The sequence below is a fragment of the Megalobrama amblycephala genome, linkage group LG18, assembly GCF_018812025.1.
Source record: "Megalobrama amblycephala isolate DHTTF-2021 linkage group LG18, ASM1881202v1, whole genome shotgun sequence".
Lineage (NCBI taxonomy): Eukaryota > Metazoa > Chordata > Actinopteri > Cypriniformes > Xenocyprididae > Megalobrama > Megalobrama amblycephala.
This window is the reverse complement of record NC_063061.1, coordinates 11,942,687-11,961,500: the sequence shown is the minus strand read 5'-3', so window position 1 is coordinate 11,961,500 and position 18,814 is coordinate 11,942,687. Positions and strand designations below refer to the sequence as shown.

At 37.8% G+C, this 18,814-nt stretch overlaps 1 protein-coding gene across 2 annotated transcripts in view; it reads right to left on the bottom strand.

Moving 5' to 3' along the window:
• Window positions 1–56: 56 nt before the first annotated feature.
• The window catches only part of myo7ab (myosin VIIAb), a 52,206-nt gene continuing 33,448 nt past the window's right edge, over window positions 57–18,814 (bottom strand). For both annotated transcript variants that reach the window (XM_048167426.1, XM_048167427.1), the window contains 29 exons: window positions 18,651–18,735; window positions 18,346–18,564; window positions 16,517–16,834; window positions 16,222–16,422; window positions 15,895–16,071; window positions 15,613–15,702; window positions 15,297–15,424; window positions 15,072–15,198; window positions 14,798–14,917; window positions 14,529–14,702; window positions 13,704–13,931; window positions 13,442–13,612; window positions 11,755–11,872; window positions 10,576–10,702; window positions 10,321–10,490; window positions 10,003–10,193; window positions 8,985–9,109; window positions 8,476–8,633; window positions 8,234–8,387; window positions 6,931–7,086; window positions 6,746–6,851; window positions 3,056–3,169; window positions 2,795–2,882; window positions 2,600–2,706; window positions 2,315–2,500; window positions 2,103–2,219; window positions 1,886–1,969; window positions 1,020–1,139; window positions 57–657 (listed from right to left, as the gene is read on the bottom strand). In XM_048167426.1, the coding sequence (XP_048023383.1) occupies window positions 565–657; window positions 1,020–1,139; window positions 1,886–1,969; window positions 2,103–2,219; window positions 2,315–2,500; window positions 2,600–2,706; window positions 2,795–2,882; window positions 3,056–3,169; window positions 6,746–6,851; window positions 6,931–7,086; window positions 8,234–8,387; window positions 8,476–8,633; window positions 8,985–9,109; window positions 10,003–10,193; window positions 10,321–10,490; window positions 10,576–10,702; window positions 11,755–11,872; window positions 13,442–13,612; window positions 13,704–13,931; window positions 14,529–14,702; window positions 14,798–14,917; window positions 15,072–15,198; window positions 15,297–15,424; window positions 15,613–15,702; window positions 15,895–16,071; window positions 16,222–16,422; window positions 16,517–16,834; window positions 18,346–18,564; window positions 18,651–18,735 (4,252 nt within the window). In that variant the 3' untranslated portion in view covers window positions 57–564. The remainder of the gene's footprint in view (window positions 658–1,019; window positions 1,140–1,885; window positions 1,970–2,102; window positions 2,220–2,314; window positions 2,501–2,599; window positions 2,707–2,794; window positions 2,883–3,055; window positions 3,170–6,745; window positions 6,852–6,930; window positions 7,087–8,233; window positions 8,388–8,475; window positions 8,634–8,984; window positions 9,110–10,002; window positions 10,194–10,320; window positions 10,491–10,575; window positions 10,703–11,754; window positions 11,873–13,441; window positions 13,613–13,703; window positions 13,932–14,528; window positions 14,703–14,797; window positions 14,918–15,071; window positions 15,199–15,296; window positions 15,425–15,612; window positions 15,703–15,894; window positions 16,072–16,221; window positions 16,423–16,516; window positions 16,835–18,345; window positions 18,565–18,650; window positions 18,736–18,814) is intronic.

The window sequence follows — 18,814 nt, the reverse complement described above, 5'->3', positions numbered from 1 at the left end:
AAATACATTTAATACATACCTCTGTAATACCTGGTCAAACATTTACAAAGGAAGAGAAATACTATTCAGAAAACTTAATTAGAGGATGAATTACATTTTGTAGATTTAGTAAAATGACATTTATGTACCAATAATTTCAATAAGTGCTTTAAAATGACCAGGATGAGAACAAAGTGAGCTAAGTAGCAAACCCAAATACTGCAACATTTATAAACTTTTATAATGCATTTAATTGGCAAAATGAGATGTGCAAATCAACCACAAATTAAATAATTGAAATCAGGAACTTGATCTGACTTTTAATTTGGTATCAGAGTAAAAACCATACGAGGGCCTAAAGCTTAAAGGCAACAAGTTTGTTGACTGTCAATGAAACATGTTCTTCATTGACATTAAAATACTGAGAAATGCTATAAATAAATTAAACTCAAAATTTACAATTAAGGCTTCAGTATGAAAATGTAACAACACTAAAAGCAGATTCAGTTTATCCTCATGTATCAACATTATGGATCTAAGAAATAGTGAGAAGTCTGTGCGCTTATAAATAAACTGCCTTTCGTGTTACTTGTTGTTTCCACGTGAACTGCGCTGCTTGGTCATGGTAGTCAGCATCTGACTGATGTAAGAGGTGAGAAGGTCATCCATCTTGTATCCCTATAGTGAGGATAGTTGGACTGTATTATTAAACCACACAGTAAAGTATGATTATACATTCATTATAAAGGAATAGCTGGAGAGCATTTGTCTCAAAAGTACCATGGTATTACCATCTGATACTATCACCATATTATGGTACCACCACAGTATTATACGTAAGGCAGTGTTTCCCAACTCTGCTTCTTGGCAGCATACCAACAGTACACATTTTGGATGTCTCCCTTATCTGACCAATCTTTTTCAGTGCTTGGAGGCTCTACTAACAAGCTAATGAGTTGAATCAGTTATGTTTGATAGGAAGAGTTGTGTACTCCAGGAACAGGCTTGGGAAGCACTGATGTAAGGGATGACTGACTCACCAGTGATGTCTCACACAGCAGTTTGCTGCCTCTAACCAGGTTACCAATGGTAATGTGGAAATAGGTATGTCCACTACTCCAGTTAGAGATTTTGGTGAAGGGATGTGTGCCCAAAATGTCCTGCAGACAAATGAGTAAATGCCATTCAAACAATATCCAAAAGGTTTTATTTTTTTAACATAAGGATATAATAAAAATTCTGTTGCTGTCTTTGACTCAAATGAGAACGAAAGTGTTAATTGGCTTTATGTTACGGCAACTTAAGAGTAACATCAATATTTAAATATGAGCAAAATGCTAAAATAAAATACACTACCATTCCAAAGTTTGGGGTCAGTAAAAAAATAAATAAAGGATTTAATACTTTTATTCAGTAAAGACAAATTAAATGGTTTAAAAGTGACAGTAAAGACTAACATTGTTACAAAAAATTGTTCTTTTTAACTTTCTATTCATCAAACAATCCTGAAAAAAATGTATCAGAGTTTCCTCAAAAAAAACTGTTTTCAACATTCATAATAAGAAATTTTTCTTGAGCACCAAATCGGCATATTAGAATGATTTCTGATGGATCATGTGACACTGAAGACTGGAGTAATGATGCTGAAAATTCAGCTTTGCCATCATAAAATTAAATTATTTTTATTTATTTTTTTAATAGAAAACAGTTCTTTTAAATAATAATAATAATAATTCACAATATTGCTTTTTAATCAAATAAACAATAAGACATTTCAAATACATTAAAAAAATCATACTGACACCAAACCTGAACAGTAGTGTATGTAGTATTTAGGCTAAAATGACAATATATTACAGTTGCCACTTATTTACATTACATTATTTTGGGCAGTTTGTAAACCTACCTTCGTTTTCGGGTCAATGAGAGTAACACCAAGTTTGTTGATCGCTATCAAAAGGACTTCTGGGAAATTTGGATCTGAGGATTGCTGTGGACGAATTTCAAACATCATCAAACCAGATGCAGTTTATTTTACAAAGCAGGCCTATAACAATTGCTAGCAATTTTGTTTGCCCGACATTTATGTAAATCAGCACCGGATAATATTGTGACAAACTTGCCTTGACTTCAAAAAAGGCAGATCCAAAAGTAGGCCACTTGTAAATGATTTCTAGAAACATCAGTTTTGCTTCCTCTCGAGACTTCCCTGCATGTTTATTGAAGTATGTGACGATGGGCTGCGGAAGAAACAAAGACATATACATTCACAGCATTTACTGACTTGTAATAAATGAACGTTTGAAGAAGAAAACATTGAGTGTTGCTCACTCACCCGTTTCCAGTCGTCGGGTGAGAGCTGACGGATCAGGTCCTGAGGGACGAGCTCCTTCAGCATCTTGGTGAAGTTGAGAAACTGTGATTTGTCCTCCTCAAACCTCACCCTGTAAATCAGCGCAGCCAGCTGGAAAGCCTCTTCAAGAGAGCACTTGTGGTAGCCACGCAGGTACTTTGGGAGCTCCTGAAGAAGAGTTTATGAAAATGGAAGAAGCAAGAGTGTGATAATGTGTTTGAAAGTGAGCCTGAATGACACAGATTAAGTACAGAGAGAGATTTCCACCTGGAAGTAATGGAAAATAGAGTCGGCCATGGGATCTTTGCCTGGAATGGTGTTGGTCCACAGTTTCTTCATGTAAAACACTTGATAGGTCAGTGAAGGCACTATGCCTACAGAATGAACAGAAGTATTAACACCTCTCATGTTTTTACACTCAAAAAATATTGATCATTTTTATGAAGAATAAACATAAATCACCATCTTTCACAGCTCTGGCTTTTTTGATCCAGTCTGTCAGATGTCGAACAAAGTCGAAGAAGAAATCTCCTTCCGGCACACTGATCACCTGAAACGTTTTAACCCAGTACTGATAAGACATCCTACATAAAAAAAATACACTCGTACTGACGAATAATTGCTGACTACAGGGCATGTGTTTTGAGAGGAAAAATCTGTAATGTAAAAATCAGCTCCTGAGTTTAGTGTCTCATAAAGTCCCACAGAACTTTGTAACCTTACCTTGTCAGAAATTTTGACAAACAAGCTGAAGCCCTCAGAGGATTGGAGCATCATTCTGCCAGCGATGTTCAGGCAGAAATCTTTGGCTTTTGTGCTTGATTCAACCTCAAAAGCCTTTGAATAAAAAAGGATAATTGAAAATAAAAGACACACCATATCAGATGCCAGAAAAAGAGGACACCCTACTGAATTCTATGTTTTTTTATATCAGGACAATGAAAAATTATCTGGTTATTGGCAGGTCTTAAAATTTGGAAAATAAAACCTCAGATGAAGAACAATGACATATTACACCGTTTTATTATTTATTTAACAAAAAGATGGCAGAGCCATGGGTGATTCAGTTGCTTGTAGATCCTCTTTTAGCAGGAATAACTTCTAGTAATCATTTTTGTATGACTTTATCAGTCTCTCACATCATTCTGGAGGAATTCTGGTCCATTCTTCTTTACAATGTTTCTCCAGTTTATTGAGGTTTGTGGACATTTGTCTATGCACAGCTCTCGCCACAGCTTTTCAGTTGGGAAGAGGTCAGGACTTGACTGGGCCATTGCAACACCTTGATTCTTTTCTTTTTCAGCCATTCTGTTGTATGATCCTCAGATCATTGTCCAATTGCATGACACAAATTTTGGCCAAGCTTTAGCTGTCAGATGGATGGTCTCACATTTGACTCTAGAATAGTTTGGTATACAGAGGAGTTCATGGTTGACTCAATGACTGTGAGATGCCCAGGGCCTGTGGCTACAAAACAAGCCCAAAATCATCAACCCTCCACCAGCATGCTTGACTTTTGGTATGAGGTATTTGATCTTATATGCTGTGTTTAGTTTTCACCAAACTTGGCACTGTGCATTATAGCCAAACATCTCCACCTTGGTCTTGTCTGTCCAAAGGACTTTGTTTCAGAAGTCGTGTGGTTTGTTCAGATGCAACTTTGCAAACCTAAGTTGTGCTGCTTTTTTTCTTTTTAGAGAGAAGAAGCTTTCTCCTGGAAACCCTTCCAAACATGCCATACTTGTCCCATCTTTGTCTAATTGTACTGTCATGAACTTCATCATGTTAACTGTGGCCTGTAGAGTCTGAGGCCCTGTTTCCACCTGGTATTAAGATTTGGTCGACTGGATCACAAGTGGACGATGCTAATTACAGGTGTAAATGGGGTACAAAATGTTTTGAGCTTGTCCGCTTTTGACCACTTCCACAAGTAGTCAAAGGCCCTGTTTCCACCTGGTATTAAGATGCATTTTGGTCAATCAAATCACAAGTGGATGAGGGAGCTGGTATTTTAATCTGTATCTTTTGTCCACTTTCAACCACTTCTGTCCTGATTTCTTTGAGGGGAGGGTCTATGGGCAGGTAAGATCTTTCGACCTAATGGACAAAATAAGCTTGTGCAATATACATGCCCAGAGATGACGGAAAACATACGGAGAGCATCAGCTTTCATTTCTGCTCACAATACCATGATGAATACTGTGAAGAAATCACGAATGGTGAGAGAACATTGTGCTTGGTACATTTTTCATCTTCAAACCAAGCATGGGTCTTCAGCTGGCAAAGTTTAAATCCCATCAGGCTAGCGCGCTTCCCTTAATGTTAAAGGTGCCCTTGAATGAAAAATTGAATTTATCTTGCCATAGTTAAATAACAAGAGTTCAGTACATGGAAATGACATACAGTGAGTCTCAAACACCATTGTTTCCTCCTTATATAAATATCATTTGTTTAAAAGACCTCCGAAGAACAGGCGAATCTCAACATAACACCGACTGTTACGTAACAGTCGGGGTGTACGCCCCCAATATTTGCATATGCCAGCCCACGGTCCCAACATTATCATTATGAAAGGCATTAGACAAAAAATTTAATAAAAAAAAATCTATGGGATATTTTGAGCTGAAACTTCACAGACACATTCAGGGGACACCTTAGACTTATATTACATTTTTTAAAAACATAATCTAGGGCACCTTTAAGCATTAAATCAGTAGGCGGAGAGCAGGCGTCTTTCGTGGCTGTTTGGGCACATTCGACCACATGAGCATTTCCACTATGAAAGCAATTCGGTCGAATGCATTTTCGACTACCTCTAGAAGTGGTCAAAAGTGGACAAGCTCAAAACATTTTACACCCTGTTTACACCTGTATTTAGCGCCGTCCACTTGTGATCCGATTGACCAAAACACATCTTTATACCAGGTGGAAACAGGGCCGAAAAAACACATTCGACCGGATTGCTTTTCACAGCTCATATGGTTGAATGTGTTCGAACAGCCACTAAAGACCACCTACTCTCCGCCTACTGACCTAATGCATAAATATTATGGGAAGCACGCTAGCCGGAAGGGATTTAAACTTTGTCGGCCGAAGACCCAAGTTTGGATTGAAGATGAAAAACATACCAAGCACAATGTTCCCTCTCACAATTTCTGATTTCTAACACACACACTGTGTGGTCTTGGTGCTTGAGTCAGAGCAGAAACGAAACGAAAGCTGATGCTCTCTGTATGTTTTCCGTCGTCTCCGGTAGCGTTCATATGTAAATTATATGATCTTATTTTGTCCATTAGATAGAAAGATCTAAAAACATACATTTACCGCCCCATAGACCGTCCCCTTGAAGAAATAAGGACAGAAATGGTTGAAAGTGGACAAAAGAGACGGATTAAAATACCAAGTGCAAAACGGGTATGTGTCTCCCTCGTCTACTTGTCATCCGATTGAACAAAACGCATCTTAATGCCAGGTGGAAACAGGGCCTGAGGTGTCGCTCTTCGGTTGTCTGCAATTTCCCTGAGCATTAGGCAGTCTGATCTTGGGGTGAATTTACTGGGACGTCCACTCCTGGGAAGATTAGTGTAAGTTTTGAATGTGTTCCACTTGTGAATAATCATCCGCACTGTAGAATGATGGACTTCAAATTGTTTGGAAATGGCTGTATAACCTTTTCCAGATTGATGGCAGCAACATTTGCTTCTTTAAAATAATTGTTGATGTGTTAACACACATCTGAAGGCTCCAGACAGCAAACTGCCAAAACTTCTGCTTTTATAGAAGTGATCACTCTTGCTGATAATCAACTAATCAAAGGCATTTGATTAGCAGTGCTTGACCGTTACTTACCCTCTTAATGGAAACAACAATGGTGTCCTTAGTGTGTTACCCACTAGTTTTTGTTAAATGAATAATGACACGATTTGATATGTCATGTGATGTTGTTCATCTGAGGTTTTATTTTTCCAAATCTAATGTTATATACTTTCAGAATATTACATTAATATTGAATCCTCTTCTCTCCTATGATTTAATCTTATATTTGATTTATTGATTCATATATTCTGTACATAGCTAAACTGTGTATTTGGTGTTTGTTATATTGCATTATGAATTGCATTCCACGTCTACCATGTCTATTTATAATTTTTTTTTATATAAAACAGTACAGGCCAGAATATTTCAAATATATTTAAAAATGTGTCTCTGGAGCTTCATCTCTCTTATGCCATATTCTTCAGCAGCACATAACTCTGAGCTTAATTGAGGATTCAAATGAGGTCAGAGCACAACAGGGCGTTCTCTGTGCTTCCTCATGCATAAATAAACAGTCAGGCATGAGAGAGAAAGTGAATATTACCACCACAGGAGGTTGGATAAAACGTACGGAACAGGTAACATGAAAACTCTCACCTCATCAGTGTCATCAGGGAAGTACACTTTGTGAAAGATCTGGGTAGTTTTGTGCTGAATGGCCTCCACTTCTACAAGGTGAGGCGGATACTTTCTGGATCCATTTCTGTACGTGAAGAGCAAAATGTTTTAAGGGAATCCATGCAACATTTGAGATACATATTTGTATGTGCTGTTAGAGTCACCTCAAGGCTTTCTGCAGTCTCTGCATGCAGTCTGGTGCGACTGGATGATGTTTCTTGGACTGTAGGAACTTTTGGACATGAGGAAGCAGCATGTTACTGGGAGGGAAAAGCCCAGTGCAGAGCCAGAGCAACTCCCAGCCCTTCTCCTCACTGTATCTGAACACAGAGAACAAGTAAATGTTGATAACGTAAAGCAGATTTGGTCATTTACAGGCTAACCACTAGGGGACAGACTGTTACAGATTTATGGGCCACATTAACTGCTTTCACAGTTATGGGTCTCTTTCACTAACTGTGTAAAATGTGAGCAAACATTTTGATGCAGAATCATCATATATTGCAAGTATATTAAAGAACAAAATCACACCTATGTAATAATCACCTAGAATATGGAATGTGTTAAACTTAAATAATATACTTATATATGTTATAATTTGTATATTATTAATGATAATATTTTGCTGATGATCAACTAATCAAAGGCATTTGATTAGCAGCGCTTGACCGTTACTTACCCTCTTAATGGCTAAGGAAACCACAAGGGTGTCCTTAGTGTGTTACCCACTAGTTTTTGTTAAATGAATAATGACACAATGTGATATGTCATGTGATGTTGTTCATCTGAGGTTTTATTTTTCCAAATCTAATGTTATATACTTTCAGAATATTACATTAATATTGAATCCTCTTCTCTCCTATGATTTAATCTTATCTTTGATTTATTGATTCATATATTCATATATACTCTACGTAGCTAGACTGTGTATTTGGTGGTTGTTATATTGCATTGTGAATTGCAGATTTATTATATTATTAATGATAATATTTATGCACAAATTATAAATTATATATAATTAAATATATATATGTAAATAACATTAAAAACAATAATATTAAAATAAAATATAAAAAATATGTGTAAAAAGTTTAAATTCTTAAATGTGTATATTTATATTATATCATAACAATAATAGCTGTTGTTGTATATATATATATATATATATATTTTAAATGTTTTTTTTAATAATAATAATAATAATACGAAAGTATATTATAATAATTTTAAAATAATTATATATCAATTACATACAAATATAAAATTATAATATAATATTATTATTTAAACATTTTAAAATCACTTTTTAAATCCTTAAATATAATGTAATAATAGTTATAATAATAATAATATGCTAAAGCCCTTTTATTGAGTTTTTTTTTTCTTTGCACAAATGCAATAAAACACAATTGCGTGAATGAGAGTCATTGAATATACAGTGCGCCAGTTTAGCTGGGAAAAACCTACTTGACGTGATTCTCTGTCAGTTGTTTGATGATCTGACAGAAGATCTCATCCTTCAGAGGTTCAGCCTTCAAAGCGCCCTCAAAGATCTGATCCGTGAGCTCATTGACCGAACGGCTTCGCTTCGAGGGGTAGTCGCCCATGTACTTCATGATAGGTACGACAGAGTCAAGGGTCAAACTGAGGGAACTGCAGTTAGACATTCAAAACATTATGAAGGTAATACTATTAACTGTAGAGGATATTAATGAAAGCCTGGCAGGCATCCTGGGACAGCTCTTCATGGCTGAGGACTTTTTTCAGCAAAGGCTGTTTGAGAGGTTCTCTGGTGCAACACCAAATTTTATCCTTCCCTCTGCCTTTATTGATGATCACACGACTCAGTGTGCTCTTTGAAGGGGGTCTAGAGGTTGGAAAGGTACACGGAAAGGTAATTAATCCAGAATTATATAAAAAAGAAGGGAATGGTATAAAATTAGTGTGCACAATGATGAAATACAATCATAGGTGTGGTGCCTAACACAGTCAATACAGCTAATATTTAAAAGATACTGTGCATTTAAAGCATGCTTTGATTTTCATTAATCCTTCAATGTTATTGGCCAGATACTGATACTGACTGATTGGTATATGACCCTTGTACTCTTTAGTAATATAATAAACCTTAATAACTTAATTTTCTCAACTTTAAAAACAGTACTTTTCCATTCGGACACAACAAAGGGTGGAAAGGTCCTGAAGAGCGTTCAAGCACCTGAAGTGATCGTAGGAGTATTCCTCTAGAGTGTATGGCTGAACCTTCTCCCCACTGTCCAACAGATTCTTACTGGACAAATTTATGGAGTCCTTACGCTGGTCTGGGGACATGGTGATCAACGTCTGTAAGAAACAGATATTAGATGGTCCAGTGACTATTCGATATCCCAAGTCCTTCTTTAGTTTAAATATGTGGCATGTTTTGGTGGAAATGCTTGTGTTTTGAATATGAACGTTTTGGTTTTCTAAGGTAAATTTAATACACCATCATATAAAAATAACCTATAACTCTTTCCCCACCAGCGTTTTTAAAAAAAAGTTGCCAGTCACCACCACCGTTAAAAAAAAAAAAAAATTCACAAAAAGTTCATGGCCCCCAGAATATTTTGCTGATTGAATATATGAACATGCATCATATCAAAAGAAAGAACAGATCCTCTGCTTAAAAAACAAAAACATTTCATTCTAGCTTCATGCTTTTTTTTTAAATCAACACTTGAATATGGGTAAGTTTCATGAAAAAAGCAACATTTTAAGCAAAAAGCTGAGAAAACCACATTTTTGTCAAAGACTACATCTGATCAGATTCAGAACGATGATCAAAACAAACATAGATGGAGTAGATCGAGAACACCCCCAAAGATTGCACAGTCCTGTAGCTCATCCTGGGTCGACATTTCATTCAGTAACATTAGGCAGTTTTGATTTATATACTGATTGCGTTTTTTTTATCGCTTGTTTCTGATTCTTTTTCACCCGTGTTTTGATCAGGAGATTCAGTACACTTTCAGGAGATGTAGACTATAATAGCGAAAACACGGAAAGCTGGAAATTTCTGTCAATGGCAGGGAAAGAGTTAAATGGACAACTTTGTACCTTATATACTCCTAAAAGGTGCATATTAGCACTACTATGATTCGTTTAGGGGTAAATAAGATACAAAGTTGTTCCTTTAGCGCCACATTCTTTTTTTCCTGAGAATGTTCAAATAATGTATTGAATGAAAAAACACTGACCACAATATCATATTGTGGCCTGGTGATAGTGGGCAGCACATAGACGCTGTCTGCAGGGAAGTCTCCTCTCTTCTTGGTTCTGTCATTGACCCCATGAGCCCAACCTGAAGTCAGGACCTGTTCTCCAGTTTGCTCATCCAGAAAAATCAGATCTCCCTTTGAGAATCTCAGGAACGAAGAGTCTTGCCCAGCTGGAAAAACAAACAGAAACAAGATGTTTTTGCTGGACTGTCTTGTCTTGACCCAAAGTCTGTTTGGGCCTGAATCACTGCAATGTTATAAACTCAACTTCTGCCCATATGGTTAATGTGTGCTCACCAGGGTAATGGCTGTCCATCAGGGACACCACAAACTTTGACCTAGAACGCAGGCCCTCTAAAAAGGTGACAACCAGGTCACGGATGTCTTCGGCATTGTTGGATGTGAAGGTATACTCATCTCCTTTAATGGTAGCCAGAGTGAAGCTCTGTCCTTGAAGCTTTCCACCTCTGTATCCACAAGTTTTACCAAAAATTACAATACAGAGAACACTTACATTAAATGAAGTGGGTTTGGTTCGATAAGCTACCACACCTGCTACTGGAGACTGCAGTGATCTCTGGGAAAGAAAGGTCCAGAAGGACCTGCTCCTGTTCATCCACAAAGTAGACTCCAGTCCAGTTCACTGCCACTATGACATCATTCTTTGGGAGACTAGGCCCTGTGAACAAACAGAAAGAATGGTTTAACTTTACCACACTTTATCAGAGCAATATGTCCAACTGATTTATATATATGATTTAAAGTATAACATAACAGAATAATTCCCCCAACGAGAATTTCTTCTGTGGAACACAAATAAAGAAATTTGGAATAACATTCTAATCACTTTTTTTCATGCAATTACACAGAATGGAGACTGGAACTTTAAAAAGGTCATATAAAATGTCACATAAAAAGTCTGTTATATTGACATTAATATTTAAAAATGATGAACAGACTTAATAATAGATGAATAATTATAGATATAATAATAGATATGCTTGGCTATATAAACTATTCTATAAAATAATTGTGGACCCATTTTCAAGAAATGGTGCCATTTGTGGCTAAAAATGTTAGGATTTTTTTTTTTTTTTTTTTTATTTTGTGTTAATTTTTAGCATTTTCCCACCTCAAGCCCAAAGTACCAGGACCATAACCACCATAGACATTGGAGAACCACTAAATATTTAGTGGGGTTTTCCAATGGCTAATTCTTAAAATATTATTCCCAATTCAAAATATGCTATTACAACCTTGCAAACTACCAAAAGTTATTTTCATTCATTCTGTCCCTAAAATTCAATTTTATTTCCATCATGTAATAGCATGTTTGTAAAAACTTATTTGTATACTTATCATTTTAATAGATAACTATTATAATTTTAATAGATTACCAGTAAATTCTTGTAGTAGAACTGCACATTTAAACTATACAAAACCAAACTACATAAACAACTATAATATAATATCTGCCCTATATGCCCTATATATATATATATATATATATATATGTCCTAAATAAAATGATAATATCTGCCCTAGTTCTCCTTGGAGCCTTAATAAGTGGAGTACATGAAATTTGTGAATGAACTGAGTCAGATCTTTACATTGAAACAGATGATTCTGTTCACAAAACTGGTCTGAATGATTTGTTCGCAATTCTGACTGATCTATTCAACTCACTGACTGAGTTTTATTTTGGGGTGAACTGTTCTCTGTAAGACTTACCTGAGAATTTGAAGGCCTCATAGAAGCGTGAAAAAAGCAAAGGCCACTTAAATCGAGCGAAATCCACCACCTCTTCCTTCACTCTCTGCGAGTCAAACTTCTTCTGCGTGTAGATTCCCTGTGGAGATGCAATCGTCAATATCTCGCTCTCAGAGCAAGACAATATCGGCAATTACCTCAGAGGCGATTACCTTTGCTCTCGTCACCTGCTTATAAGCAGAAAATGTAACTTACCACACCGCTAGGACAATCTATAAAATTGATCCCAAGCATTATTACACATTCATGTCCATCACTTTAGCCTATGAAAGGCAGAAGGGTAATTAAAATGGCCTTCACCCTTGAGAGAAGGAACATGTGATTAATGGTCCCACAAGAATAGCCAATCAAATCTCAACCTGCTCAGTCCCATCAACCGCTACGAGCTAGCACACGGATGGCAGTGCTAACCTAACCTACAAATCCATAACAAGACACTGACCACTAAGTGAGGTCGAAAGAAATGTCTAAAATATTCAGGGTCCTGTGATTGCACTCTATTACGGCAGACGGTAGCTGAGGGTGGACAGTGTGAAGGTCGTCTCTGCACACACTTCAGATCAGAGAGTTAATCATAACTATAAGATTATATTAGTGGTGGGTGGAAATACAGGTACTGCTGCAAGATAATGAGACTGTCGTCCTTGAGAACGTACCGCGAGGTGAGTCAGACACAGCCTGACACAGTAATGAAGACATAGATGTGCTGCAAAAGTGGAGTTCTGTAAGTTTACTTACAATGAAAAGGTTAATAATAGATGTGTTTAGTTATATATACTGTTCTTTATTGTAACTGTGAACCCATTTTCAGGAAGTGGTGACATTTGCGTCTCAAAATGTTAGGATTTTTAAATACTAGGGCTGTAACCACCATAGACATTGGAGTCGTGAGAGGCGGCTATGTGTGTGCGCTTTGGTTGAGAGCGCACTGACTGAAGACCGTCTCTCAGAGAGCACACAGTTTTTTCTCTCTAGGACATATTTATATAGCTTACATTTTACCGTAATGTTCTTGTCAATTTTACCTGTGTCAAAAAGTGAAGTAATTGGAATATTTCCATTCTGCAAAACAGCCACTCGCTTCTGCCGACATCTTCAGACAGCGACAACACAGCCAACTGGTGCGAACTTGCGAACTCACGCGCAACTGCACTACAGCTAACGATTTTAAAAAGGCAGCGTTCACTTTTACCTTTAGACGACAAATTTAGATTTTAAATTCAATATTGCTTTAAACAGAACTGTTGAACTATTTTACGGTATGTAACGCAAGTACATTATAAGTAACTGTAATTAAATTACCTAAAAATGAACAGTAATCCTTTACTTTTTCAGTGGATAAGTAATTTAATTACAGTAACGCGTTACACCCAACACTGATTGGAGATGCACCAAATATTCAGATTAATCAACCCAGATTAGTGGGTTTTTCTTCGGCTAATTCTTAAAATATTATTCCTAATTCTAAGTATATGCTATTACAACCTTGAAAAGTATCAAAAGTTATTTATTGTTATTAACTCAAACTCCAAAATACCATATTTTTCAAAATTCGAATCTAATCTAATCTAATCTAATCTAATCTAATCTAATATAATATAATTAACCCCCCCCAAAAATGTATGTGTGTAAACTATATGTGTAATACCTTTATGTGAGTTGCTATGATCATTTGAGACCATTTCTCCACTGTCTTGGAGGGAGTAATTTCGCGGTCCGGGATGTAGGATGGAATAAGACTCAGAAGACGGTCTGGTAGAATCTCTGACCCATAGTCCACATAGTACTGCTGAGAGGCCAGCTCGGCCAGGTCCTCCTCCTAAGATAACGGAGCACATCGATACGCTTGGTTAATGCAAGTAATTTAACCTTCATAAGGCAATGCGAAATATGCACACAGCAGCTCTCACCCTATCACAGCGGTACTCGCCGAATTTGACCCCGCGAACGATTTGCTGGTATATGAGGTTAGTGGCCACGCCGTCCTCGGCAGGGTTGTGCCAGGGCGTGAAGATTTCCTTCCGGAAGAATAGCCTCCAGGGGGCGTTGCGCTCCTGAGCACCCTGCTCTTTAGCGTACTGCTCACACTGTGACACGGCATCCATCACATGATCCTTCCCACTGCCCAGGGATGAAACCTGAGGAGGATGCACATTTTGAGGGTCTTGAATTGGGCCAAATGGACCAAATAAATAAGGACACATTAAAAAGTTTGGGGTCATTAAGTTTTTTTTTGTTTGTTTTTGATTGCATCCGTCTTAATCAGAAAGGGTGCATTATATTAATCAGAAGTGACAGTTAACTGTTACAAAACCGACAGTAAAATGTTACGAAAGATCAAATAAATGCTGTTCTTTTGAACTTTCCATTTCTGAAAAAAATTAATCTTTTTTTATTCATACAAATAAGTAGCACAACTGTTTTGGTTGCACTTTATTTTACAGTATGTGCACTTACGTGTACTTACAGTGTACTTACCTAAGAAAATACTGGGTAAAATAAGGTAACTACATGGGTTAAGGTTAGGTTCAGGGTTAGTACCTAGTTATTACACAGTAATTACTATAATGATTACATAGTATGTACATGGGAATGTACATGCTACCACTGTTTTTAACATTGATGATAATATGAAATGTTTCCTGAGACTCATATTAGAAGGATTTGTGAAGGATCATGTGACACTGAAGATTGAAGTAATGACTGTTGAAAAGTCTGACTGTGCATTAATGTACCTTATCAAAAAGTGCAATGTATAAGGAGAAGCCAAAGCGATCCTTCAGGCCAATTTTGTCTGACAGAGCATTGCAGAGCTCTTCAGCTGTGGTGGCGGAGTCAGTCAGCAGGGTCTTAGTGGTGCCGTCCATGAAGGTCACTGGTAACATGATGGGTTTCTTAGATTTAGTGGCCTGGAGGAGGAAAGAAACAGAGATCCAGTCAAATAATTAATATTTTCCAATGAATTTCGGAAAGCAAACTCTAATGGCTTTTTTTCCTAAAATACCTGCAGCTCAAGCCAAGAAGGAGGCTGAGTTCTTGTCTTATTCACAAATGTCCTTCTCAGTCTCTCTTCACAATAAGGTGCATAACCAGGCGGCCCACTGGTAATGAATGTCCGCAGATACTAAAGAAAATACAGAAATAGGGATGAGTTAGGCCACATTTAAATGATACACCATCATTATGATTTTTTTTGTTTGTTTGTTTAGGATCACTGGGATAATTAAAAATGTATCATATTTAATTTCCTGCTGACTAATGCAACAAATTTTTTTTACCTTGACAAATTTTTCTGAAGGAGCAAAGCAGCCCACACAGAGGGACAGCAGGATCCAGCCACGGGCATGGCTGCTTTTGGATGTGTTCTGACTCAGCTGTTTACAGATCTGACAGTAGATCTCATCTCTGAGAGAGGAAACACATGCAGATGCAATACAATTCAGATACAATGTACATTCAACAGCACTAGTACACCAACAATAATGCATTTGCCATGTAATGACCTGAGAGCAGGGCGTAAAATGCCATTGCCAATGATAAAGTGGAGCTTCTCTAAATTGGAGGTGGGTCGGTCTTCCAACATACTGTTTCCCTGTAGACTGTAATCACTGTCTGTCAGCCGTCTGGTCACCTAACAGAGGGAGGAATAGCTTAATACATGACCTTTACTTTTATTCAGCAAGGATAAACAGCAAAACAGTACAGACATCTATAATGTTGCAAAAGATTTCCATTTTAAATAACTGATGTTCAAAGAATAATGAAAAATTCCACAAAAATACTGAGCAACGTAAATGTAATTGATTCTTTGCTATAAACCTCCTCTGTGATCTTCGTTTTCTTCTTTAATGTGAGGGACACCAGCTTATGCCGTACACTGTTCCTCTTCTGGATGTCAGTAGTGGAACTCTGGAAACAATGAAGAAAAGTTTCATACGTCATATCGGTAACACTTTACTTTACACATCTTGGTTGTCATTAACTAACGAAGAACAATGTATAAATAAACAATTGTAATTCATAATACATGAACTTTTATACAACTTAATATAAAAAAATATTATATGTAGAAATTAGTCATTTTCACTGCACTTGTCTCACCTCCTCATCCACCTGCAGGGCCTGCAGCTCCCTTTTGTAGGTCCTCTTCCCCAACGTCTCATAGATTTTAGTCATAACTGGAATCTTCTCAGTGCCGTCACTAATGCTGATATGGTATTTGGGTTCAGGAAGATCGCCCATAAACCTCAACACAGTGATCCACACAGCTAGAGCAGCCTAAAGACACAAAACAACCATAATGTGATATGGGCAACACAACTTAAATATTATACAGTAAATGTGTAAGCAAAGACAGTGACATCTAATAATCTATATTATTATTATAAATAATGATTTTAAATAAATAAACAAATAAAAAAAGCTTACTAGCTGATCTCCTTCATCCTCATGAAACAGCAAAGGTTGTTTCAGTGGCCGCCGTATATACACATGCGTGGCATTTCCCTGGAAGTAAGTTGCAGCAAACTTTGCAAACTTATACTCTGATAGGTCTTCCTCTTCATCATCAGGAAGCGGAAGAGGCTCATTAATGACCTCTTCAAACTGTCTCGGAACATTCTCTAGATCCTGTTGCATCCAGTCAAAAGCAAACTAAGATAACATGCAAGCCAGGCAAGGTAAGTTACTCATTATAGAGATTAAAAGTTACAAAGTTCCATACCTCAAACCCTTCTGGTGCTTCACCCTCCAGGTTGGGAAGGGAGTTGGCATTGCCCAGGAATCCAAACATCTTATCCACCATTTCGGAGTCATTGACCGGTTCCAGTTTTTCTCTCTCCATCTGCTCCAGAAGCTCCTTTTTCCTCCGTGTCTCATTCCGCTCCGCTTGCTCTCTCTCTTCCTGCTCTCGGTCGAGCTGGGCCAGACGCTCCTGGTGCTTCCTTGCTGCCTCTGCCCGAGCCCTGCGTGCCGTCATCTGGTTCTTTAGACGCTCCTCTTCAGCCAGACGCTGCTGCTCTGCTTCTAACCGACGCTCCCTCTTAACATAGAGAGTACAATCTTTTTTACAACACAAATAACTAGAAAAAGAGTATAGACAGACAGACAGACACATAGATAGATAGATAGATAGATAGATAGACAATCAGATAGATGGAGCAACAGAAAAAAAGACAGACAGACAATAGATACATAGACAGGCGGAGCAACAGAAAAAAAACGATAGAAAAAAGACATGATGATAGATAGACAGATAGATAGATAGGTAGATGATAATAGACAGGCAGACGATGACAGACAGCTAGACGATAATAGACAGACAGACAATATATAGATAGATAGATAGATAGATAGATAGATAGATAGATAGATAGATAGAGACAGACAGACAGACAATGATTGATAGACAGACAGACATACAATAAAAGAGAGACAAACAGACCGACGGTGATAGATAGATAGATAATAGACAGACAGACAGACGATGATAGATAGATAGATAATAGACAGACAGACGATGATTGATAGACAGACAGACAGATAGATAGACAGACAGACGGACGATGATAGACAGACAGACATACATACAATAAAAGACAGACAGACAGACAGACAGACAGACAGACGATGATTGATAGACAGACAGACATACAATAAAAGAGAGACAAACAGACCGACGGTGATAGATAGATAGATAATAGACAGACAGACAATGATAGATAGATAGATAATAGACAGACAGACGATGATTGATAGACAGACAGACAGACAGATAGATAGACAGACAGACAGACAGACAGACAGACGATGATAGACAGACAGACAGACAGATGATGACAGACAGACAGATGATGATAGACAGACAGACCATAATAGACAGACAGACGATAATAGACAGACAGACAGACGTTAATAGACAGACAGACAGACAGACGATGATAGACAGACAGACAATAATAGACAGACAGACAGACGATGATAGACAGACAGATGATGATAGGTAGACAGACAGACAGACGATGATACACAGACAGACGATAATAGACAGACAGATGATAATAGACAGACAGACAGACAGACGATGATAGGTAGATAGTCAGACAGACGATAATAGACAGACAGACAGACGATGATAGACAGACAGATGATGATAGGTAGACAGACAGACCATGATACACAGACAGACGATAATAGACAGACAGACGATAATAGACAGACAGACAGACAGACGATGATAGGTAGATAGTCAGACAGACGATAATAGACAGACAGACAGACAGACAGACGACGACGACAGACAGACAGATGATAATAGACAGACAGACAGACGACGACAGACAGACAGATGATAATAGACAGACAGACAGACGACGACAGACAGACAGATGATAATAGACAGACAGACAGACGACGACAGACAGACAGATGATAATAGACAGACAGACGACATCAGACAGACGATAGATAGATAGATTCATAGATAGATCGATAGACAAGCAGGCAGGTAGACAGGCATGCAGGCAGACAGACAGATAGATACTACAGATTTACCTCCAGTCGAAGACGCTTGCACAGTCTACGTGCTATCATTCCTCGTGCATAAGCCTGGATGGTCAGGACCGCATGGAAGCGCTTGGAGAAGGTTCGCTGCACCAGGAAGCCACGGCACCAGGCCTGGAGCAGGGTGACGCGTGTCCTGGTCGCTTGATACGCCAGGTACAGCTTCCGTGACCTGTACAAGGCCTGAAGCCGCAAGAAACCTACACGCATCTGGAAAGAAGGCATAATTACAATCAGACAAAACCTCAGAACAGATTATGTCTGCTTAAGTTTCACAAGACAGCATGCCAACTCACCACAGCATAGCGCTTTCTAGAGATGTAGCCTCTCCATATTCGCTGGATTAATGTCACAGCCCTTCTAAGCTTTAGGAAGTTAGTTCTGGTAAACAAAACAGAAAGGTACACATCAGACTTAATTTTTATTTTATTTATTTTTATTACTCTTCTTCACGCTTTCT